Source organism: Globicephala melas, chromosome 4, assembly GCF_963455315.2.
Source record: "Globicephala melas chromosome 4, mGloMel1.2, whole genome shotgun sequence".
Classification (NCBI taxonomy): Eukaryota; Metazoa; Chordata; class Mammalia; order Artiodactyla; family Delphinidae; genus Globicephala; species Globicephala melas.
This window is the reverse complement of record NC_083317.1, coordinates 134,360,811-134,387,167: the sequence shown is the minus strand read 5'-3', so window position 1 is coordinate 134,387,167 and position 26,357 is coordinate 134,360,811. Positions and strand designations below refer to the sequence as shown.

General features: G+C 35.8%; 1 protein-coding gene across 3 annotated transcripts in view; it reads right to left on the bottom strand.

Annotated features, from left to right (window-relative positions):
* PIK3R4 (phosphoinositide-3-kinase regulatory subunit 4) overlaps window positions 1-26,357 on the bottom strand; it is a 73,611-nt gene that overhangs the window by 31,962 nt on the left and 15,292 nt on the right. For all 3 annotated transcript variants that reach the window (XM_030876405.2, XM_030876404.2, XM_030876406.3), the window contains 6 exons: window positions 25,924-26,058; window positions 24,116-24,337; window positions 19,036-19,209; window positions 10,538-10,683; window positions 8,382-8,585; window positions 1,484-1,685 (listed from right to left, as the gene is read on the bottom strand). In XM_030876405.2, the coding sequence (XP_030732265.1) occupies window positions 1,484-1,685; window positions 8,382-8,585; window positions 10,538-10,683; window positions 19,036-19,209; window positions 24,116-24,337; window positions 25,924-26,058 (1,083 nt within the window). The remainder of the gene's footprint in view (window positions 1-1,483; window positions 1,686-8,381; window positions 8,586-10,537; window positions 10,684-19,035; window positions 19,210-24,115; window positions 24,338-25,923; window positions 26,059-26,357) is intronic.

The window sequence follows — 26,357 nt, the reverse complement described above, 5'->3', positions numbered from 1 at the left end:
AACCAACAACAAAAACAACTTTTTCAAATGTCACTGACCACACTGCTAAATATGACCTCTCTATATCCAGTATCAGTTACATGGGGGGAAAAAAAGAATAAAAAGTCAATTGCAATACAGTCACCTCCTGACTACAGATAGATGAGAAACGCTTTTTTCAAAAACTCTGATTATAAAAAGTACACTAAGTAACAAAGTTTTGGCATTCCAATATGTAGCATGAATTGCTCCCATAACTTTGTAAACCTCATAAACTATAAAGTTGAATGATATATTACTATATTATTTTGCAAAAATTAAATAATACATACTGTTTCACAACTTGCTTTTTCTCCTAATTAATTAATACAGCTAAACATTTAACCATTCTCCTATTAATGGACATTTCAATTATTTCCTTTTTCACTGAGAACATTCTTATACATATTTCTTCACATGTCTGTCAGCGTTTCTATGAGAAATTTCCAATGGTGAGTCAAATAGTAAAAAAAAAAAGAATATGTTCAATTTATAATCTCACCAACAGTGAGTGAAAATGCCCATTTCCCTGCCCCCTTGCTAACACAGGCATCATCAGTCTTTGCTAATCACATAGGCAGAGAATGGCATCTCATTTCTATTTGCATTCATTTAATTGTTGACCTTTCAAACATGTGTATTTCTATTCTTCTATCACTTGTATGTTCAAATCCTTCCCTATTTTTCTTTCGGATGCTTGCAGTTTTTCTTATTAACCTGTATGAATACTTTACATTTTATGGCTGCAAACCATTAATAATTAAGTTGCAAATACTTTATTCCAAGTTCAGCAGTTAGAAGTTTTTTAAAATGTAATTGGTCAGCTGCCCTCAAAATCTGATACTGGAATAGAGGGATCTTAAAATAGAGGGATCCATGTGCTTGGAAGTGAGTGTATCTCCAAAAAGGGTTAAAGGAAGAATGCGTGAGATCTTAAAACCCTCACACAGAGTCAATGTCACTGTCACAAAAGCCGACAGTTTTAAATCTCAAGACTTCAGATGGTGAAGGTGTCTCTAGTCTCTCCTTTGCAAGACTATTCTTTTCAATTCACTGGGCGTTACCTACTAGCGGCAAGCTAGGAAACTTTACCTCATTTCATGTAGACTATTGGCCTTGGGTTGGTGTTTAAAGGACTAAAAAACAGAATTTCACACCTTCAATCATATACTTCCACAGAAGCAAGAGGAGGGCTTTGGAGTCAGGCTTTGGTTTGAATTCTGACTCTGACACATACAGACCTGTGAATTTGGAAGGTTATTTAATTTCTTAACTGTTAGTCCACTTCTCCACTTTTCCTCCCCCAAATCTTCCTACTATGTAATGGAGTCACTCACTCACTATATTTGAAAGTTCTATATCTGGGAAATGTGACTTTTTAGTTTTACTACTAATCAGCTAAAACTAGCCTTATGAAATAACTAATAATAACAAGCTAAACATACACACACATAAATGTACTAACCTCGCTTGTCATCTGGTTCCTGTTTGGTTTTAACAAGATCAACTTGTCTCCCAGTTATGCCTAAGGCTGCCAGGTCAATTACACCTTTCTGACTACTATCATGGAGATGGCTCTGGTCCACTATATTGGCCTTTGCTTTGTTAGATTTCATCATGAAGTCTTTCAGTGCCAAGAGTTTGTCTTCCTCTTCCTCCGTCATTCCCTAAAACCAAATGAAACCATATGTCCTAGGGGTTTTTTTTTGCAAGTAATATCAGGCCTCAAAATGACTAACAGCTGAAGGGTCAAACCACTCAGTTTAAACTTTCAGAGTCAATGTAAAATGAAGCAAGCAAAGGCAAGAGAAACAGAAATTTATCAATAAAGAACAACATCTCATAACTCTGATCTCCCAGACACTCTCCCTCTATTGTGGCATCTTCTACCTTGTATCATGATTTATATCTTAACATTCTTTCTAAAAGGCGACATTCAAATATAATTCATCTTTGAAATCTCCAAAGAACTTAATACAGTGCCTGGTAACTAGCAGATCTTTAATATATAACTTTGAATAAAGAAACATTTAGTATCTAAACAAAAATTCTGGAAATATAATATGAAGCAAAAGAAAGCGTATGTACTTCAACTTGGTCCCTAGATGTGTTGAGAATACGCAGTGTGACACTGTTGTGAAGGCACTCTGATATATAAAGCATTCTGCACACCTCAGGGACTGACAGGCAAATGTAAGAAACACACCCACCAGCATTCCAGGGTAACAGAATGACTGGAGTCAGGTTACTTCGGTTCAAGTTCCAGCCCCATTACTTACAATCTGTATGACCCTGGGCAAGCTACCCACTTTCTCTGGACCTCTATTTATCTATAAAATGAGGATAATTACTAGCACCCATCTCATACGGTTATTATCAAATTTTAATAAGTTAATCCACCCAAGACACTTCAAATTGTCTGACAGCTAAAGAATACTAATTTAAATAACAAATTCAATGTGCAACTTAAATATTCTGGTACATGGACAGTTCTGCATTTTCTTAACTTTCCAACCATCCACAGACTCCTCTAGAATGTTTTTATTATGCAAACGAAAAAAAATAAAATGACAATTCCCTAAGGCCTCGATATAAAATCCCTCTAAAACTGGAGTTTAAGATAATAGTCACAATCTGCTGGCACAAGAGGACATAAACTCTAGAAAGTCAGAAAGCTAAGAAATTCCTTGTTTCTTAAAATAACATTAAAGTAGTGATACAATAATTATAAGGGATCCTTGACTGAGTATTTTCCAATATTAACCTGAAATTCATTTACTTACACTTCTCCTAAAATTTGCCTAGACAATCTTACAGCTGTGGTAAGAGTTCTACTCTTTTTTTTTAGTCTCTGTTTCAGCTCACAAGGAGGCTCTGCTTTAGTCCACACGAGGGAAGGCCATCATAAGGCCATAATGAAGGCTGAAGCGGAGAGATACCCCAACCGTGGAGGAGCTCTGAACATATTTTGCAGAGCAAAAGCAGCCAGACACAAAAGTCACATATCGTACGGTCCCATTTACATGAAATATCCAAAACAGGCAAATTCACAGAAACACAAAGTAGATTTACTGGTTGCCAGGGGGAGAAGCAAACGCAGAAATGACAACTAACCGGAATGGGGTTTCTTTTTAGGCTGATGAAAATGCTCTGGAATTAGACAGTGGTGATGGTTTCACAACTTTGTGAATACACTAAAAACCAGTGAATTGTACACTTTCAAAGAGTGAATTTTATCGTGTGTGAATTATATCTCTATAAAAAATGTTAGAAGTGCACCATCAAAAAAAGAAAAAACCCTGACAAGTACAATTACAAGAAAGGAAAACTGAAGGACAAGTCATTCATGAGTCTAAATAAAAAAAATTAAAAAAAAATAAGTATCAGCAAACGAAATCGACTGCAAAAAAACATTTTGCATAATATTTATATTACTTTATATTATTGAGTTTATTATTTTTATGTATTTTACAATAAAAGTGTATTTAAATATAAATATAATATGCTTAAGTTGTGATTAGTCAAAAAATCTAGGTATAAAACGTTGATATGACATAGGAAAATCAGTATAGTTAACCACATTAACAATATAAAAAAAAACATGCAATGATCTCAATAAAGACATTTGATAAAATTTAACATTCTTCCACAATAATCCTCTTAGCAAGCCAGAAACAGAAGAGAATTTCCTTAATCTAATAAAAAGATTGTACCAAAAAAACTATTAACAAACATCACACTAAATAGTATAATGTTGAGAATTTTCCCACTGAGATGAGAAATAAGACAAGAATGCCCACTATCACAAATTCCATTTACACTACACTGAAGATCCTCCTCATTTAAATAAGGCAAGGAAAACAAAAGGATTCACATAGGGGAAAAATGAGTAATATTGTTACTACTATTCACACATGGTAGGACTGTGAATGTACAAACTCAAAAGAAGCACATAAGCAAGTTATTAGAATTGCTAAGTCAGACAAGGTTGCTGGATACAAGATCAGTGAACAAATTTTTTCTATATACCAGCTGCAAAAACAATTTTTTAATATACCAATTATAATAGCATTAAAAGTCAAATACCCAAAATATTTATAATTAAAGATGCATAAAGCTCTACAAAGTAAACCATAAAACATTATTGTGATATATTAAAGATCTAATTAAATGAAGACACGTACCATGTTCATGGACTGGAAGACTCACTGTCAAGATCTGATTCTCTCCTATAGGTTCCAATGCAATCTCAATCAACATACCAACAATTTTTTTTTATTGAAGTGACAAGATGAAATATTTGGACACATCATTTGGAAAATGTATATGGAAATGCAAAGGACAAAGGACAGCCAAGACAATCTTGAAAAAGCAAAACAAGCTGGGAGATTCTGCTCTAACCAAAGGTCAAGCCCAGCAAAGTGCAATGCTAATGTGAGTCCATTAACATGCCCTCAGACTTCTGCTTCCGGCCATGATGTATAACAGGGACAAGATTTACCCTCCCATTTTAAACAACTTTAAAACCAGAGAAAAAAATATGAAACACTTTCAGACACTAGAAAACAGGAAGCACATGGCTGTGATTCCCCAAGTTAAAGGTGAGTCCTATGACTGTCCCAGCTTACTCTGTGAAGAGTTTCCAGGCCATGGAACTCAAATAGGATTCAATAAAGCCACGTTCAAGAGACAAATCAGAGTTCCAGGAAGCCAAAAGACTAAATGTGTGGGGCAGAGACCTGGAGAAGGGGGACGTGGCACAGAGCAAGAGCTATGGTCAGGGCTCCTCCAGCCTTCCACTGAGTGCTGAACTACATGTGTGTGAACAGGATCACCTGGGACCAGAGAAAGGCAACCAGAAAGCAGTAAGCCAAACAATCCCAGAGCTCACACAGGGCTGGAGATCACTCATGTTCCTACCAGCCAGAGATGAGAGACCTCACCAGACAGAGCATCATGTCCTCACAAGTCCTTAGCAGTCAAGCTAAATTGGCCACTGACCCAAGGTTGCTCTGGATCTGCCCTAACAAAGCTCAATAACAAGGCTTAACAGGATCAAACCAATTCCAAGTAACTTTAACTGTAGAACAAATCTAACACTATACAGCCATCCACAGGATCCCTGTGGATAACAAAATACACAGATGCTCAAGTCCCTTATACAAAATGGCAGCGTAGTATTTGCATGGAACCTACACACATCCTCCTATATACTTTAAATCATCTCTAGATAATTTACAATACCTAAAACAATGTAAATGCTATGTAAACAGTTGTAAATACAACTATGTAAATAGTTACCAGCATAAGGCAAATTCAAGTTTTGCTTTTTGGAACTTTCTGGAGTTGTTTTTTTTTTTTCATATTTTCGATCCACAGTTGGTTGAATTCATGGATGTGGAACACATGGATATAGAAGGCCAACTGTATAAAGGGATTCAGCACCCAACAGCATAAAAGTCACAATCAACAGAGAATGCAAAATGGATGGCCAGGAGTCAGAGGTTAGAGGAAAACTTACATTTTATTATACATTTTATTATACTTACATTTTATTATATTTCTTCTTATATACCTTTTCAATTTTACACCTTGTATCTATACTACCCAGTCAAAAAAATTTTTAATTAAAAATATTTAAAAGTTTAAAATGTCAAGTATTTGTCATTTTTTAAAGTAAAGAGTGAAATCATTTTGTACTCTGTATTAGTGTCTGATTTAATAAATAAGAAAAAAAACCAGGGAGCTCTCATAGATGAGATCAATCTAAAACAGCCCTGCCATTTGTCATCTCCAGATGGTAAGACCTATTGAAAATCTGGAGTATAGGCAGATTCCAACTCCCACATGTTCCAAAAGTGTTCTTTAAGTCTATTATCTGGTGCTCTGAACATACCACAGAAACAATGCTAGGCTACTCTGGAAAGGCCTATTTTACTCACACTGTATCTCAAGTGTCCTCAAGTGGTCCTACACTAAAGAGCACTGCAGAAGCCCAAGTAAAAAAAAATTCTGCAGGAGGTTTCAGAATTCCCACTTGCGGAGGCTAAAAACATGTCTCTTCCCTCTGTATCCCTGACTTTAGGAAAAGGATTCAATTCCTACTTCCAAAGCACCCCCTGGCTCCAAGCCTCTTCTAGTAATCCCAAGAAACTCGGTAGTGCAGGGACCAAAAAGAAGGAAAGGCAGAGAAAGGGCTCGCAAAGGACTGGAAGAGGTGAGCCGCCCAAGGACTTCTTCCTAAGTCCACATAAAACTCAAGCAAGCCTTCCAGCTTTAGCTCCCTGTCCTCTGTTTATTCTGAGAGGCAAGATGGCACAGTGGGGGACATGTGGAGTAAAGACAGGTTCAGGTTCCAATGTTAGCTTTGAAACTTACTGAACTGTGTGCACACAGGAAGTTAATTAACTAGGCTTGCTGAGCCTCAGTGTTCTTATCTAATAAAATGGTGCTAACTATTGTTCAAGCTTATTTCAAGGACAGTCACACAATACAGAAGGTATAGACTCACTGTATGTCCTCAAACAACGGAAGCCAGTGTTGCGCTGTTACTTCTGAGGACCTCAGATACTCTGGCCTGCTGTTCCTTCCACCAGCAGCAACTACACCTTAATAAAGAGTATTCCTGCCCCTGAGGAGTCTCCTAAGATTATTATTCACAGAAACAACATAAAACAGGGAATTCCATATTCCCCTTTTCCACTCATACAAATGAGAGATGAATGAATACATCAAGCACTGACACGTAGAGGAATACAAGTCAGTGGGTTTAGTGATTTCATCATGGCACCAGTGATGGGGGCTGGCACCAAGGCAGCAGCAATGGTGGGAGGGTTTGAGAGAAGAGCAGTAGGAAGCAGGAAGTAGAAAGGCTATAGAAATTGTCCTGTCCCTCTTCCTCCTTTTACCCATGGCAATGGAAAACTGACACCTGCAGCAAGGTGAAAAGCAAGTATTAGGAACTGCAGTGGCTCCCTGAAGTAACTAATGACTTACAAAGAAGAGAAAACTTCAGTATAGAAGCTTTCAACTTAATATATAGGATTTGCAGGAGAGAGAATAATACAAAGAATCGCACCACCCAAGCTCAAAGAAACATCTAAATTGGAGTGGTTTTTACTGCATGCTGAAATCTTGTTAAGGATTACTTACTCAGGAGAAACAACTGAAAAATGTGATTCAATACCCAATTTTCCATAAACTGGAAAATACATCTAATGTACAAGCCAATGTCAAAAGAAAACTCAAAGAAAAAGCTCTCTGGCAATTCAAGTCACATCAAAGGGAAGTGCTCTGAAATACAGGAAATAGAACCACTGGCCTAGAAGGGACATTCAGAGGCAGCTCTAGTTTCCAGATAAACTTAGACCTAAAAGAACCAAGACGGTTATTGACCAGCCTCCCACAGAAGCCTATTCCAACATTCAATCACCCAAACCAATGTCTGGGCATCAAACAGCACTGTACATTCAGTGACAAGTACAATACATGAAAGGATTTACAGCCCAAAGCTGACCAATTCTCTCTCTGCGATGGAAGTATTTTCTCATCTTCTTTTCTCTTAGACAAGACAATGACTGATACTCATTCTCTTAAGCAAGACGTCCTGCAGACTTAAGGACAGTCAGGTGTCCCTCTATTCACTTTAAGTCTCAAAGAACATTTATTCAGAAACCATAGCCTTTATCTCTAACCAGTTTCACTCCTACCTTGTCTTCTCCAGGATCCACACATCCCTCCTAAAACAGGATGCTGAATCTAGATTTAGTATTTCTAAAGAGGACTTACTAATGCCAAGCATAATAAAAAGATTATTTCCTAATTCTAACGAGATTTGTTAAAAGGATCCAAATTCACAGACTTTTAAGATACAGCAGTAAACTGCTGGTTTATTCAATCTAAGACGCATTACAAACCCCAGTTATTTTAGCTGTTTGCACATAGTGAAGACTCTCTAAATTCGAATTGAAATAAACCAGGATTTTTCTGCATTGCATCTGTGTTTTGTAATGTTCCTTTTAACTGAATTTCATTATATTTTTGATGAAATATGAAATGCAATCAAGAATATTACTTAAATCTAAGGTTATACCTACTCTTTCCCTCATTTACATAGCCAGTAATCACAAAAAAACTTACTAGGTCTCTCATGATTCCTTTATTTAGCTCAATCCAATGCCTTATCATCATTATAATATGTCTTAGATACCAAAGCAAATGCATATTTGCCAGATTTATTTACTCATTTGTTATGATACAACTTAATCAAAATATTTTTAAATATTTTTAAGAGTGACATGTATACCTCAATGTTTTTATAAATTTTGCATTTAAATGTTAAGATTTCAGAAAGATGATACAACCTGTGAGAGCAATTTCTTCAGAAGCTGTGCTATGGCAGGGTCCTCAGGTGGAGGGCAGTCAGGAAGAGACCCATTTCGTTTCTTCTGACGCATGTGAAGATGTCTGAACAAGCTAGTAATATCTTTAGACCTCAAAGCATAATCAAATATAGAACGACTTACTGGCTCTTTTAAAACACTGAGTAGAACAAGTTTTCTTTCAATCTATATTAGAAAAATAAAAAGAATCAGCCAAAGATACAACATAGAGTACATCTGTTTTCAAACTCAATAAATACATAACCTGTGTAAAGTTAACATAGATATTCATTTTCTAAGAAAATGGGAGATATCAATATCTGCAATTTTTGCTTAGAAGAAAAAAGAATACCAGTGACCTTTAGAGAGCTAGGGTATTTCTTCATTCATTGTTAGCATCTGAGTAGACATCTGTGTCTATCATACTTGAATACTACTAATAAATACTCAGACTAGAAAAGTTTAGATCCCAAGTTTTCTAGATCCCAAAATGTCAGATGACTTCCCAGATCTAAAAAGTACCTGCAGTTCACAGGTCAAGTAGCCAAAAGTACTGATCCAGAGAAGATGCTCAACAGCCACAGGGCCACCCTTCAGTCATCAGGTTTTCCCAATAGCTTCAACCACTTCTAAAAAACATTACTCTCTCCACAGAGTTCATAAAATCCCTCCTTTTTTAATCCCCAAGAATATTCTCCTTGCCAATGCACTTACAATAAAAAGGATGAGCATTACTAAACAGTAACGAAGAGGACTTTCTTTAGATATATTTAACTACCTGGTAAGTTGGCCAGTAGAAACCAGCATAAAAAGGTATCTTTTGTCTAATCCAAACTGCAGAAAGGTAAAAATTATGAAGCATATAATCAGTCTCTCAACTCCTGAGCCTGGCCTTTCAAAATATAAAACAATGATAAAGCAAAAAGTAATAATAATAATAATAATTTCTGAGAAAACAAAGAGAATGGTGATTTCTAACAAACCACTTATATATCAGATTTATTTTAGTAAGCCACAACTAAAAGTTATTACAAACACATGCAATTTTCAATCCCCGAAACACTTTCTCTTTCTTTCATTATGAGTTTAAGAGCCAAACTTCTAAATACAATATGTAGTCAAAGTAGTCGGAATCTCTAGACCTGATTTCCAAGGAAGCCTTAATAAACTTCAAAAAGTGGGGACATATTTTCTAGCAATATTATCCATCTTTCACGGATATATAAATTTTTCTTGGGATAAAAATTTTAAAATCTACAAACTCTATGAAATAGAGAATGATGATTTCACAAATTGGATTAATCTATTACGAAAAGTAAGGATTGAAGGCAGTCAAAGCCACTTGTTTGCAGAGGATATCCATGGCCATTTTCTCCAACCACAGGGAAGGCACACTGGGCCTTATACAAGTAAGAGAAAGCTAGAGAGGAATGGGAATTTGCAAAAGCAAAATTAGAGTTTTAGTAAAAAAAATAGGACATTTTAGGATGTTTTAACAGCCAGAATCATCTCTCAACAGTCCATTCAATTTAAATATCTATTTTGATAGTTGGCTGTCCAGCAAAATGAAGGGTATAAACACTGACAAACTGGTAAATAACTGCCTTGTACAAACCAAAGACCCAAAGTTTATCATCAAGTGCTACACTGCTTGGTAAGCGGGGGGAGGGAGGGAGCAAGAGGGGTGGGGTAGTCATTAGATTTAAAAAAAAAAAACAAAAAACAGAACCAGTTAGTGCTCCAAAAACAAACTTCTGAAAAATCCTTTTTCAAATTTATTATAAATGTGGAGTTGGACTGAAATCAGTTGTACTTTTATGACAAAAGCAGGTCCATTAATATACGTTTCTGCTATATTTCACTTAATACCAGATGCTTTACAACACTGCACAAAAGGAAAAAGGATGAACTACCGAGTGCTGCGTTACATACAACATGATGTACACGTAAGTCTCTTGAACTTCTCTCACCTTCCAAAGTGTTTGTTCCATTAACATTAACTAACTTGAAAGGAATGTGAAAATGCTGTAGCCCAATTTAAATTTTTAAAATTTTAAATAAAAATAGGACTCTCTAAACCTTTCTTTAAAGGGGCACAGTTTGGAGGGAAGATTGATTCTAAGTTGGAACATGCATACCTGTATTATTGGTTGAGTAATATATGGGTCAAGGTAAGGCATCAGTTTGCAGTAGACATCAGCTGTGCTTATTTGGTGAGCTACCACTGTGATAAATCCCACAGCACCATAGCGTATCCACAGATTGGGATGACACAGAAAGGGGGCTAAGAGGGAAAAAAAGGTATGGATTAAACGATGTTCATAAACAGTCTCACACTATCAAGATAAACAAATTTTCACCTTATAACACAACTGATAAAGAGATTATACCAAATGTTACTATCAGGTTTCCTTCATATACTCAATTATCCTGGGACTTAAACTGAACCAAGTGAACATACTGCTATTATAATATTTCCTACCATAAATATCAGCAATACCATAGAAGAGTAAAAATAGCTACCTCTTTTCTTAGGATTTAAATTGTTATATTTTTAGTCAGGGCTGAAGATCAGTGGGCATATATACTCATTTACAAGACTAGATTAAAAACTATTGGAGAGAGTGGGCATATATACTCATTTACAAGACTAGATTAAAAACTATTGGAGAGAGACATAAAAAGTCCCAACAGCCCAACAGCATATAGCAAACTATTACTCCCCCACCCAATACCTCCACAAAGTCCAAGGACATACCATTTACAACATAAAGGACAAAGAAACTGAGTTGTTTCTCCTCCAAGCCACAGCTTAAATTAAGGGAATGATTTCGCCTGACTGACATTCTTTTTAATGCAAAGATTTGATGACATCAAATACAGTACTCATAAATTCATTCACAAGGCGTTATGAATGGAAACTAAAAGCCACAAAACATATGATGCTCATTCTTAAAGAGTTTAAGATATAAGAAAATTAAATGAATATCTTTTCACAGCTTTTATTTTAACTATTTTCTGTACTACACCTAAAGTCAATGATTCAACTAACGGAAGTAAGATTCAGAATAAAATTCAAACATCCAAACTAACCTGATTTAGAATAAAATTCAAATTTCTAAAAGCAAAATAAAAGTACTTGTTCTGAGGATGTAAAAGCATCGGCATTTAGAGTATACAAATTTCAAAAGAAATTCAGGCTAACAGAGAAATAAGAATATTATCACAGTGATGTCAACATCATGGTGGAGTGAGATGCTCCCTTTGTGTCTCCCCTTTAATATACAACCAGTAAAACATCCACAACTCAACAAAGGTGCCTCTGCCCAACACACCAGATGCAGGAGAATTCCACTTATCTGTACATCTAGAGGTGGGTGGACTGGAACAGAGGAGGTAGAACCAGGAGAACAGTACAGGTGGTGACTGTAGTCCTGGACCTCTGACCATGGCAGCTAAGCCTGCAGCCCCAGAGAACATGGTAGCAGCAGGGGAGGTGTACACATGACTCTGCCCTTCCCCCACAGCAGCAATCACAGGTAACTGGGCAGGAACAGCAGTGGGGCCTGAGACCCCATCCCTCCAGCCACAGAGGCACCCACAACTCTGGCCCCCCACACCTCCACCCACAGCAGCAAAGCCCTCGAACCTTACAATTCCAGACACGGCAGAGATGCCCATGCAATCCCAGCTCCACCCCATCCTCCCCCTCACCTGTGACAGTGGAGCCTGAGACTCAGAGGATCCTGGACATGGCAGGAGAGCTCACTATCCTGGTGCCCCAGGCAATGACGCCAGCAACACTGGCAGCAGCAAAGCACCAACAACACCAGAGGCACAAGAAGCAATAATGAGGTCACAGGGCGACACCTCTAACAGAGGCAGTGGAGGGTGGAAACTGTAGACTCTCAAATATAACCAGAGGCAGCTCAGGTAAAAGAAATTAAAAACCTGTGCTGTCGGGCCACTTACTGGAAAACAAAGAGAAAGACCTCTAACTTCCAACCTGTTGAGTCATTACAATCAAGTAGAAAGGTTTTTACTACTTCAAAGACACAGGAAGAGGAATAACTCATCAAGCACCATGAAGAACCACAGTAACACTGTACCACAAAAAGGAAATGAAAATTCTCCAGAAACTAAAGTCAAAGAATACTGAGATCTGACAGAGAATTCCAAATAGCTGTCGTGAAGAAACTCAACGAGCTACAAGAAAACTCACAGAGACAGTTCAATGAGCTCAGGAATAAAACTAATGAACAGAAGGTACACTTTACCAAAGAGACTAAAACTCAAAAAAAGAACCAAACAGAAATCTGAAGCTGAAGAACTCAATAAACGAGTTGGAGAATGCAATTAGAAAGCACTGGAAATAGAGCAGACCATATGGAAGAGAGAATTAGTGAGCTCAAAGATAGAAAACTAGAAATCTAAAAGTAGAAGAAGAAAGAGAAATAAGATATTTAAAAACTGAGGAAATTCTACAAGATCTATCAGACTCCTTTAGGAAGGACAACATTAGGCTAATAGGTATCCCAGGAGAAGAGAAGGAGAAGGAAACAAAGAGTTTATTTAAAGAAATAATAGCTGAGAACTTCCCAAGTCTGGGGAAGGAACCAGATATACAAGTCCATGAAGCTAAGAGAATACCTAATTACCTCAATGCAAAAAGACCTTCTCCGGGCTTCCCTGGTGGCGCAGTGGTTGAGAGTCCACCTGCTGATGCAGGGGACACGGGTTCGTGCCCCGGTCCAGGAAGATCCCACATGCTGCGGAGCAGCTGCGCCCGTGAGCTATGGCTGCTGAGCCTGCGCGTCCGGAGCCTGTTGCCCCGCAACAGGAGAGGCCACAACAGTGAGAGGCCCGAGTACCGCAAAAAAAAAAAAAAGACCTTCTCCAAGACATATTATACTAAAATTGTCAAAAATCAATGACAAAGAAAGAATTTTAAAGGTAACCTACAAAGGAACCCCACTCAGGCTACCAGCAGATTTCTCAGCAGAAACTCTACAGGCAGGAAGGAATGGAATAACATTCTCAAAACACTGAAAGATAAAAACTGTGACCCAAGAATACTCTAGCCAGCAAAGTTATCACTCACATATGAAGGAGAAATAAAGAGTTTCCCAGACAAACAAAAGCTGAGGGAGTTCATCAACACTAGACCTGCCATCTACCAGAAACAAAAAGGCAGAAGTAAATAGAACTTTGAGTAAGGTGATAAATAGACAGACTCAGAAAATAGCAACTCTTTATAAGAACAGGTTTTTAAACACTTTATTATAGCATAATAAAGGAGGTTAAAGGGGGGAGGAAAGAAGAAAAACTAACTATAGCTACTTCAATTTGGTAACAAACTCACAACATAAAAGGGATCGTTTAAGACAACAAAATGACAAAGAGGGAAGCGGAAAAGGACAGAACCCACAGAGGTAAATGAAGATGCCATCAGTAGAAAAAGGATTATTTTACCTATGCGATGTTTTATACAAACCTCATGGTAACCACAAACGTAAATCTAGAGCACAGACAGGAAATATTAAAAAAATGAGGGGGCTTCCCTAGTGGCGCAGTGGTTGAGAGTCTGCCTGCCGATGCAGGCGACACGGGTTCGTGTCCCAGTCTGGGAAGATCCCACATGCCGCAGAGCAGCTAGGCCCGTGAGCCATGGCCACTGAGCCTGCGCGTCCGGAGCCTGTGCTCCGCAACGGGAGAGGCCACAACAATGAGAGGCCCGCGTACCGCCAAAAAAAAAAAAAAATTAGGAAACTGAGAAAAATATCACAGAAAACCACCAAACCAAAATGGCAAACAGAAACACAAGGAAAAAGAAACAATGAAGATATAGAGCAACCAGAAAACAAAAGATTAAATGGCAGTACTAAGTCCTCATCTATCAATAATCACCCTAAATTTAAATTGGTTGACTTCACCAATCAAAAGACACAGAGTGGCCAGATGGATTAAAAACAAGACCCAGCTATATGCTGCCTCCAGGAGACTCACCTCAGCTCTGCAGACAGACACAGGATCAAAGTGAAGGGATGGAAGATGACACTCCAAATTACAGCCTAAAGAGAGGGAATGTAGCCAAACTCATACCAAGTAAAATAGACTTCAAGCCAATAAAAGGTAACAAAAGACAAAGATGGACAGTATATAACGATAAACAGGACGATTCATCGAAAAGACATAACAGTGATTAATACACATATATACACCTAACATAGGAGCACCAAAGTATACAAAACAATTATTAACAGACCTAAAGGGAGAAACTGACAGCAACACAGTAACAGAAAGGGCTTTAACACCCCACTTACATCAACAGGTAAATCATCATCCAGACAGAAATAAACCCACACATGTGGACAACAAAAGAGCACAGAACATACAATGGAGAAAGGACAGTCTCTTAAATGGTGTTGGGAAAACTGGACAACTACATGCAAAAAAGTGAAACTAGACCACTATCTCTCACCATACACAAAAATTAACTCAAAATGAATTAAAGACCTGAAAGCACACAACCACTAAAAGAAAACATAAGCAGCATGCTCTCTGACATCAGTCTTAGCAAAAATCTTTCTAGCTATGTCTCCTCGGGCAAGAGAAACAAAAGCAAAAATAAATAAATGGGACTACACCAAACTAAAAAGCTTCTGCACAGCAAAAGGAACCATCAACAAAACAAACAGACAACCTACTGAGTGGGAGAAGATATATGCAAGTCATATATCTGATAAGGGGTTAATGTCCAATATATATAAAGAACTCATACAACTCAACAACAAAAAAACAAACCTAAACAAAAAGTGGGCAGAGGAGCTGAACAAACATCTTTCCAAAGAAGACATACAGTTGGCTGGCAGACATATGAAAAGATGTTCACCATCACTAATTATAAGGGAAATGCAAATCAAAACTACAATGAGCCATCACCTCTCATCCGTCAGAATGGCTATTATCAAAAAGATGAGAAATAGTAAGTGTTGGAAAGGATGTGTAGAAAAGGAAACCTCATATACTGTGGGAATGTAAACTGGTGCAGCCACTGTGGAAAACAGAGTGGAAATTTCTCGACATTTAGAACTACCATAAGATCCAGCTATTTTGGGGTATTTATCCAAAGAATAAGAAAATACAAATTCAAAAAGATATATGCACCCCTATGTTCACCATAGCTTTATTTACAATAGCCAAGATATAGGAGCAACCTAAGTGCCCATCAATGGATGAAGATGTGGTATAAATATGCAATGGAATATTACTCAGCCATTAAAAAAAGGTGAAATCTTGCCATTTGCAACAACGTGGATGGACCCTGAGTGTATTATGCTAAGTTAAATGTCAGACTGAGAAAGAAAAATACCATGATTTCACTCATATGTGGAATATAAAAAACAAACAAACAAAAAAAGTAAAATAAATGAACTAAACCAAACCAAAGCAAGCATATAGATACAGAGGACAGAGTAATAGTTACCAGATGGGGAGGGGCAGGGAGGAGGGCAAAATGGGTAAAGGGGATCAACTGAATGATGATGGACAGAAACTAAATTTTTGGTGGTAAGCACACTGTAGTGTGTACAGAAGTAGAAATATAATGTTGCACACATGAAACTTAAATGATATAAACCAATGTTACCTCAATAAAAAGTAAATTTAAAAAATAAGAAATGATTTAAAAAATACTATTTCATGCTAATATTACATATACATAGGGAAAGAGAAGAAAATTGTTCAAGATATCTGTCTCCAAAGTTCTCCCATTTCCAATTCTTCTAACTACACATGGAGGTGGTTTTGATTATTTCATAAACACCCTGCAGCCTCTGAGATGGCCAACAAGGGAGGGCTGGTAGTTTCCCTCTCACAACAGAGAAAATGAGGACTGGAAAAACCATTGAAAAACCTCCAAAAAAGAAATAAACTCAAGATGACCTGGCGGAGTTAGGCACTAGATGAGGCTGAATTAGTGGTCCCAATTCTTTGTGTTATCTCTGTTATACAGTCACTCTTGCCTGGTGCTCACGGTATACAAAGGGTACTTCTCTTGTCCCTCCCTCTTGTCTCAGACACAGTACCTGCTCTAGCCAATGGAATGTCAACAGATGTAACACAAACAGAGGCTTGAAATGTATGGCAGAGCTAGGCTTCTGCCATCACCCAGAACATAACCTGGGTGGTTGCTGCCCCTCCAACCTGGGCCCCAGAATGAGACAGATAAACCACAATCACCACAGGCGTCTGGGAGATGCAAGGCCTAAAGCAGAGCCACCCACTGAGCTCACAGATGCATGCTGAGAACTTGACCGAAGGATTTACTGGGATTTTGTGGTTGATTGTTGTACAGCATTATTATATCAGTCAGTAGCTAACTGATACAAAGAACCTGCAAGACTCCAAATACAAGAAACCAGAATCGAGGATTTCCTATAAAACATCCAATACATTTCCAATTATCTGGGGACAAGCAGATGGAAAGGTGAGTTTTCACAATGTCTAAGTGGGAAGAGTGTAGTTTTTAATCATGATAATCACCACCACCACAATTCCCTTTAAGAATCACTACAACAGGCTAACCACGCATAAAGACAGAACAGAGAGATGCATACAGTTTATCACTTGTTTTAAGTAAGTAGGTGTTTCTAAGTTATTAAAAACTTTCTTCTTTTAAATAGTTCAAAATGCCAACAAATGACTATTTGCTTGATTTTTCTCAGCAAGGGTTTTTTTCCTCCCCACAGCTAGTACCAAATTCAGTTCCAGTTCTAAGAGAGCATCACACCCACGAAGTTGTACCACATTAGGTTTATTCTATATCTAAAGATAATAATTTATTTTGATACTAAACTTAAGATACATGAGGACCCCATATGTTCATCCTATGACCAAGGACTAAAACCCATAGGACTCAGAAAAATTTCTGCAAAATTTGACAGGAGGAGTAAAAAACTATCTTTTATGATAATTTTTGCTTAAAAATGGATGGACATCCATTTTGCAGATAAATAAAATGCTAGTTATATGCCATATTAAATCTCAAAAATAATTTCCAAATAATTAGGCAACAGAAGGAATGTATTATGTGAAATTAGAATATACAAGCACATATTTATATACAAAGGATTTTCATTAGAATGAAGAAAATCAAAGTCGAAAGCAAGAAAAACTCGACCCTTAGGAGGTAATGCCACTTTCACAGGAGAAAAAAAGAAAACACTGATGTGAGAATTCACACAATGAGAATGACCAGGAAAATATTCCAGGCAGCAAGATATGTGTGTTAAGATGATACATTTTCTCTTTAATATTATTATGAAAAGGGGTGCTTTCTACATCTGCCTTACACTACACAGGATAAGAAATTCAAAAAACATTCTAACATCTTTCATTATATTAATAATTTTTGTTTCCCAAGCTATTAGCTCTTTTAAAAATTAAGAAGAAAACAGAGATGACTCCCTCAAGGTTTAGCACTCTGCAGCTTACACAAAAAATCAAAATCATTTCTGTGTAATAGAGATTTTTATCATGATTATGTTGCCAATACTCAAAACTTTTCTATTAAATTTGTCATTTTTTTAACATAATCATCAAAAAATTCAAACCAAATTAGTGTTACAAACTAAAAGAATGATTATAAATATTAAGAGTACAAAATAAGAAACCTACATATACTCAGATTTCCACAAAATTTTTCTTTTAAAAAGCTACATTCATGCCTAAAAACTTCCAGACATTTTATACCTCTCTACTATCTAACCATCTAATTTCAACTATCAAAATAAAAACTCCTTTGTCTTTTTTCTCTGAGGATTGCCTCAAGAAAAACCTATTAACCAAATCTAACTAATTCTGGCTTTCTATAAATTTTCTTGGCAAAGCATTCAGCAGCAATAAAGTATTTTATCTAAAAATGCAATTTCCTAAGATTTCATGTCTTCTCAGTACAAAGCCAACTTGCAATCTTATCAATACATTGGTTACTTTCTTAAAATGAAGTGTTAAGAAGACTAAGAGCTTCTAATATTTTTAATTTTACAATGTGTCACATGTACCTGTTTGCTCTTATTCTGAATTTTAAGTTGATGGACCTAGATAACTGTTATAAAGGTCAAGGAATTAATTCCTTTCATTGTTTAATAAAATTACTAACAGTAGTAATGTCAATACTACGAATGCTTAACTGGAGATCAGTGCAATGACAGAAGTCACAGACAATCCTCCACATCCAGTTTCAACTTGATTAATGGTCAAGTGTCCAAAAACATAAGCTGACTCTTCAGAGCAGTTAAATACTTAATGCACATTGTGTTTCAAAAGAAAAAAAAATCTTCATTTTTCAAGGATCATCAAGACTTAACTACAGATTGAAACAAAGGTGTATTTCCCAACCTGGGCTGGAGGGTCAGTGCTCCTGTGTGTGTGCCTACGTGTCACTCACATACATACAAGCATGCAGGCATAAGCATGCACATGGGTGTGCACACACAGACACACACACAACAGGGACAATGAAGCTGAAAATCTCACTCTAGATTGCCTAGAAACTTTACAATGCCCTATCAGTTGTTATTTCTCTTACCACTCCCTAATTTTCCCATCCTAATTTTGAGAAACAAAAACTTACCAATATCACTGGCAAATTCATAGACATGGGGTTTTTGCAGCAGCCCTAACTGGCACATACAGGTAAGGGCATTAAGAGCTTTCACAATAACAAATTCCTCAGCATCACTAAGACCTTGTTGCAACAGGGGTTTGAGAATTGAGGAGCTTTGCCAGCCAACATAGGCGGCAACACCTGAAAAAGAGAAGCAATATTACATGACTGTTTTATACCTGAAAGTACAAATGCCATTAAGTAAAACAATAAAATTAATCAAAAGTCAAATATATCGAGCAACAATCCAGGCAGGGACGCTGCATTTCCTACCCAGCAAAATAGATGAAAAAGACCCACACCAATGCAAATCTGCAAGAAATTCTGCGGCACCAAGGGAAAAAAAGATCCTATGAGCTTACAGAAAGAAAAATACAGATTCCCTAAAAAGGAAGTAGAATCAGACTGGCATCAGATGATCTTCAGCAGCAATGTAGGCTAGAAGACAACAGGGCAAGACCTTCAAGGTTATGGGAGAAATTTTATACCCAAACTGTCAATAAAATAAGAAAACAAAAATAAGTCATTTTGAGACATGCCAGGACTATGTGTGTTTACCTCCCATGCAAACATTTCTAAGAAAGTACTTAGGGATGTACTCCAGAAAAATAAAGAAAATGTAGAATGTACAAAATGGTAAATATAACCCAGGAATTCAATGGGGAAAAAAGGATAATAGCTAGTAAAGAGCTAGAAATTAATCAGCCCAAATTAGACCTAAAGGTCAATAAACTTCGAAAATGTTATCAAGAAGAAAAATGGAACAGACTACAAGCAATAGATAAAACTGGTAAGAAAGAAGCTAGATAATATAAAGTGAGGAAGGTATATTACTTTTCTCTCTAAAAGGAAAACAAAAAACTCTGAAACTCCATGACAAACAAAAAAGTTGTTCAAGAAAGTCATAGTGTAAAAATGATATAAATTAAAATGTGCATTTAGTAGTTTGCAGACGATAGAAAAAAGAATCCTTGATGCTATAAACATTCTCATCAAGTGATAAAGGAGTTATGGCATTAGAATTGTGGTGAAGCAGTTATAAATATAGTGCACTACTTGGCTCTAAAGTCAATAAAAGTTACACATTCTTAATCATGTAAATTGTTTTGAATTGTCAGAATCAGTCTATACAAGCACAAAAGACTTTATTACAATTACATAACAGAATGTAAATATTATCAACTATGAAAATGCAATTGTTGAACTGTCAATTAACAATTAGTTGAATTATTAACCAACAAAACAATTAGAATGGAAGAAAAACGAAAAGAAGGAAGGGAGGAAGGGAGGAAGGGAGGCACTAAATTTCTTGTAGTCCAAGTCAGAAGTAGACCAATAAGAAACAGGTTGAATTATTTAAAGTTATAAAAACAACAAACTAAAGATCTACATCTCAAAACAGAGGCGAAGGGGGATTGGGGTATGATATGAGTGAGTTAAATCTTCATGTGGCATACGAAAAAGTCAAGAGATAAAGTGTAAAGTTGATAACCCTAAAAAGAGTAATATGAAAATACTATTTAGAGACATGGCAATAATCACCTGAAGATATCAAACCAAAACCACAAACCAGAGTAGGTGCCTCTGGAAAGTGCAACTATTGCCTTCCATACTTACTTCATATATTTTGAGTGATCTGCAAAAGCATATTTCCACTGTATTGAGAAATAATTTTAGAATTTTTTTTCTGTAATAAAAGAAAAAACGCTGTCTAAAATTCCAGTGGATTATATTTAAAAACTTTACAAACTGAAATGTATAATGAGCTAAAATAGCTCAAAATATTTTGGAAAAGAAGATTGACATCTGGGAGCTTATTCTACCAGATACTAAAGTTGCTTATAAATATATAATAATTAAAATATAATATAGCTATAAAAAGAGTATAATATTGAGTACAGAAGTAAAAAAAATCGATGGAATAGGATATTTAGAAAAGTAACCCTAAAACATATATGCATGCAACAGGTGATAACAGAAGCTTCACAAATCAATGGAAAATAAATGAAATGTTTAGTAAATAGTGTTAGGAAAATTGGTTATATTTCTGAGAAAAATTTAGATTTCACCTCATACCACAGCCCAAAATAAAGATCAATTAAACAGTTCATATTTTTATGTGAAAAAATAAAGCATTAAAACAAAGCAAAACAAAACAGACATGCGCCCAACAAATTATTAACCTAATTCTGAAATGGGAAAATATTTAAGCACAAAAGTAAAAAAAAAAAATCACAAAGGAAAAGATCAAATAGACAACACTAAAATTATTTTAAAAGACATAAAAAATAACAGTCAAGTTATTTGAGAAAAGTGCCATAGAAAAGATAAAAAGTTATTGTTTTTAATGTATATATAAAAGGCTCAGAAAAAAATCAGTAAGAAAAGCATAATACCATCAAAAAAGGGGCCAAAATAATAAACTAAAAATTCAAAGAGTAAGAAACATGAATGAGTAATCAACATGAGAAATTTTTTTCACCTTCACTGATAAGCAAATAAATATACACTAAAACAAGTCATTGCTTTAAGCTACCAACAGGCAAAGGTTGACTGAAGCCTATTCCACACTGGAAGGCTGTGCAGTACTATCAAACAATGCTGATCAGAGTAGTAAATGATATAATCTTTTTGAAAAGCTTATAAAATGTGTCAAGTTTTAAAAACATGTTCATATTATTTAACTCAGTAATTAAAATTTCAGACTTCTAGCCTAAGAAAATAATCAGGCAAATATTTATGTAAATAATTATGTGTATAATATATGGTTGACGAAAGTTAAAACAATTTAAATATTCAAAAGAAGAGTTAAATAAATTTTGATAAAACTGTATAATGAAATATTTCTATTAAATTATGGTTTCAAAGAATTTTTAATGACATGAGAAAATGCTTAGAATATACATATGTTCCTAGAAAAAGGTTTAAAAAATAACAAGACTAAGAAGTAATATAATACATACATAGCACTTATGTGCCAGGCACTATTACATATGTTAATTCATCTTATCTTCGCAACAACCAGTGATTTAGGTAATATTATTATTCCCATTTTACAGATAGGGAAACTAAGACACACAAAAGATTAAATGATTTCCCCTAGAACCACAACCAGTAGGTGACAAAGCCAGAACTTGAACCCAGAAGTCTGTCGCCAAGAGTGCCTGCTCTTAGCCAGCACACAACAGTGCCTCACAGATGGCAGAACGGGACGATGGGTGGAAGGAGAAGGCAAGGATGACCCATAGGAAGAAAAAAACAAAACATTAACAGAGGCTGTACGTGGGCTAGAGGATTGGAGGGGATTTGTCTTCTTCAAGAATTTTCCAATTTTTCTACAGGAAGTACATGTTACTTTTATAAACAAACAAAAAATCAATGAAAATTATTTTAAAATGAAAAAAGAACTAACATAAAGGCCATTTTTCGGGCTTCCCTGGTGGCGCAGTGGTTGAGAGTCCTCCTGCCGATGCAGGGGACACGGGTTTGTGCCCCGGTCTGGGAAGATCCCACATGCCACGGAGCGGCTGGGCCTGTGAGCCATGGCCGCTAAGCCTGCGTGTCCGGAGCCTGTGCTCCGCAACGGGGGAGACCACAACAGTGAGAGGCCTGCATACCGCAAAAAAAAAAAGAAAAAAAGGCCATTTTTCGAAATACACATGAATTAACCAATAGATGAAGTTCCAAGAACCACCTTTTCCCAAGAAAAGAAATAAAAATAAGATTATTTGAAAGAAGAGAGCATGAAAGACAGAAAGGTGTGAGAAGCATACTGTATTTAGAAACTGAGTTAGATGGAGTCCAAGATGGAGGGCTGACATGAATCAATAAACTAATGTAAAAATTAAAAACAAACTAGAGATGTCTGAAAAGAGGAGGTACAGTAATCTCCAGTTATAACAAAGCAAGAACAGCAATTTCAAGGCTTTTCAAAAGTAGAAAGTAACCTTTTCTCCAAAACATTACACAATAATATTCATAAAAATAGGAATACTGTTGCTATATGAGTTTCTTTCCTTTTCTAATTTTTTAGGAAAAACATCCAACAGCAAACCTTTTAGCAGTTACTTTCCCAGATTATTGGAAATCAAAATCTAAACTCTATTACAGCCTTCTGCTACTACACAAGAAAGCTTGGATACCTGCAAAGCTTTCCAGTGTGCAGAACAGTCTTTAAATCTTTTGAGTTAATAGACAAGCTTTATAATCATGTGTAAAATGATATAAAAAGGGTTAGTGGGTAATTTTAATAATATGGCTTTAGCATATAACATTTCATAAATGACCCAAACTAAAACTGAAAAGGTCAGTACAATCAGGTGGAAAATGATCACTTATTACTCCAAAAAGAAAAATATTAAATATTGTGTCAAACATGACAATCTACCAAAATAAAGTCTATTTCTTTCTAATTTTGAATCTAAATGCAAGAGGAGTCATATGCATATAAAATACAAGATGTCTCTCTTCTTTAGATAAATCTGAAAATTAAGAATTGCAACATTTTGAAAAAGTAGGAAAAAAGCTGATTAATTTTTCACAAATTTTCAGTTTACAAAAAGCAAAGCCTATAAGCTTTAATTCTTTCTAATTAGATTGATTTTCAATCATAATTATACTTTGTTATTCTCCGATTGTAAAAGTGATGCATGTTTACTATAGAAAATTTGACAAACATGAGATAATAATCACTGTTCACATCTTAGTATATTCAGACTTGTTATTGTTACCTTTACACAACTGGGTTCAGTCATTTTAATAATATTTCATGGTACTTTCCCAGGTCATTAAATTTTCTTTTAAAACATACTTTTTAATGACCACATGGTATCCCTTTATAAGGGTATATCAGTTTTATTAACCAATCCCTTCATCAACTAAGATACTTCCATCAACCAAAAGCAGCATGAAGACAGAAATACCAGGAACTCATTTCATTACTAATAAAATTTGGTAGTACTGTCACCTTTCAGACTGCATGAAAGTATCTGTTTGAGAAGATAATTCAAATCTTAAAGATAAATTTAAAAACAAGCAAAAAACATACCAACTATACTATCAAAAAAAGCTCCACGCAGATGCCAATCATTTTTATCATTCAGGAAAGTGATCATGTGGGACAATAAAACATCATTGGCTTTCTGACGTCCAAAGAATACACACAGCCGTGTTATTCCATTTTCCATTAAGGTTTGTTTCACGATATTTTCAGGGTCACTTAGCAAAGTGACAACTTTCTGCTGGACCATTTCATGTAAGGCTTGGAGCTCTAAAAGAAAGGAAAAATATGATCAATTTTCTTTTCTCCAAACATATAGACCCAGTCTTTCTCACTCCTTGGAGAAAAGAGAATGATTACAGAAGCCACCAGAGAAAGTCTATAATTACTAAGTTTTTCCACTACTCAAAGCTCTGAAGGATAGTTGGGAAAATGAAATATAGATTGAAAAACATCCTAATAAGCAGATGCCACAGGCATGGTTACTATCTCACTAGTTAATTTATAAGGCTCAAAGAAAACCTATGGGGAAGCACCACAGGGAGATCATACTGCTCCAATAAGATCAACTTAATCAAGGACTTGAAATTACTGGACTGGTTCAGGATATAATCTGATGGTACAGGGCAATCCTTTGAGAAAGCATTTTTAAAGGTTGGTTAATTATATTTTAGAAAGCCAGAAAATACATTGCAAGTTCTGACAAGGCTTTACATGATCTAGCCACTGCCTTCTTCTCTGACCTTATCACCTACCTACCCTCCCCTTTTCATTTATTTATTTACTTAGCTGTTTGTCTTTTCCTTACTGAAACAATCTCAAGAGCAGGGATCTTTTCTGTCTTATTTACCACTATATCCCTAGTGCTTACAGCAAGCACACGAATTGCCTGATGCAAAGCTTATGTTTAACAATTATCTGCCAACTAAATGAATGAGGGCAGCCACTGTCAAGGGAAAAGGCAGTCTGAAAGGCACAATTCTATGTTCACATTAAGAAAAACTTCAGATTAACTCCCCAAAAGTTTTAATGCCTAGCTTCATTATTTAAAAGGTCCAATTACATGGTTATAGGATGTAGGACAGTATTATTTTCTAAGTAATTCCGTGAAAAAAAGTGAGGATTTCCTTTGTGATACATCCTTCTATAAGTTTAAAATTATTCCAGTGTCTTCAACTCCAAATAATATTTGCTGCATAAAATGATCCATTCTAACAAGTAACTGAGACACTACAGTTGTCTATAGCATAAAAATCTGAAAAGTAGACTTCTCTAGTTTTTCTGAACTAGAAACATCTTGAAATAGATCTAAGTACATTATTTGACTTCTAAATCTTTAACATAATAAACATTCATTAAAAGCCTGTTAAAAGCTGTGTGGATGTAGAGAAACTTGAGGCAGGGACTCTGACCTCACAGAATTTACCATCACATTGCTCCTTTACAGTAAAAGGTGTGGGTTCTGATACATAAATCATAGGTAGTATGAAAGAAACACAGTTTATGACTGAGGACACTCAGAATAAACTCACATAAGGAGAAAAGGTTTAGATTCTTTGGCTATGGTGTTTCCAATGTTTTTTCCTTTTATTCTGTAAGAATTATATAATTCAGCTAGCTTTGCTTTTGACACAAACCAATTCTGGCTGAAAAACTACTGAGCTTAGAATCTGTGGTGACAAGTTGGTCATTTTCTGGCTAGATAACAATGTATAAGAGTGAAAGAGAACAGTCAGACAGCAGAATCCTTCCCTCTATAAATCTGGTATTCTTTCATTTTACATTAAAATTGTAAGTGAGAGTTTGTTGCAAGTTCACATCAGCAATTCATTCTAAATAACAGAAAATCATACCACCTGTGTCATAATTTCCACTGGGATGTGTAACTTCATCTATTTCTTCACTATTTGGGTCATTTTCCATACTGAGATTTTTCAACTGTACTAATTCCAGGAATCTCAAAGCTGTTTCTGCCAGCAGAGCTATGTTTTCTATAAAAGGAAGAAAATTCCTAATAATTATAATCATAAATGTGTGTAATACTTATAACTTTTCTTCCCTAAGTCTTAATACATATAAATAATAATCATTAAGACTAAAGAAAAGCAGGACTTTTCAATTTAGCACTTAACCTAATCAGACTTTTAGTAACTAATCTCATAATCGACAACTATACCCAAACTACCTGTTTTAATAATAAATCATAAGCTTCTTTAAAAAATACAGAAATGTACAACATGATAACTATAGTTAACGTTGCTGTATGGTATATATGAAAGTTATTGGAGTA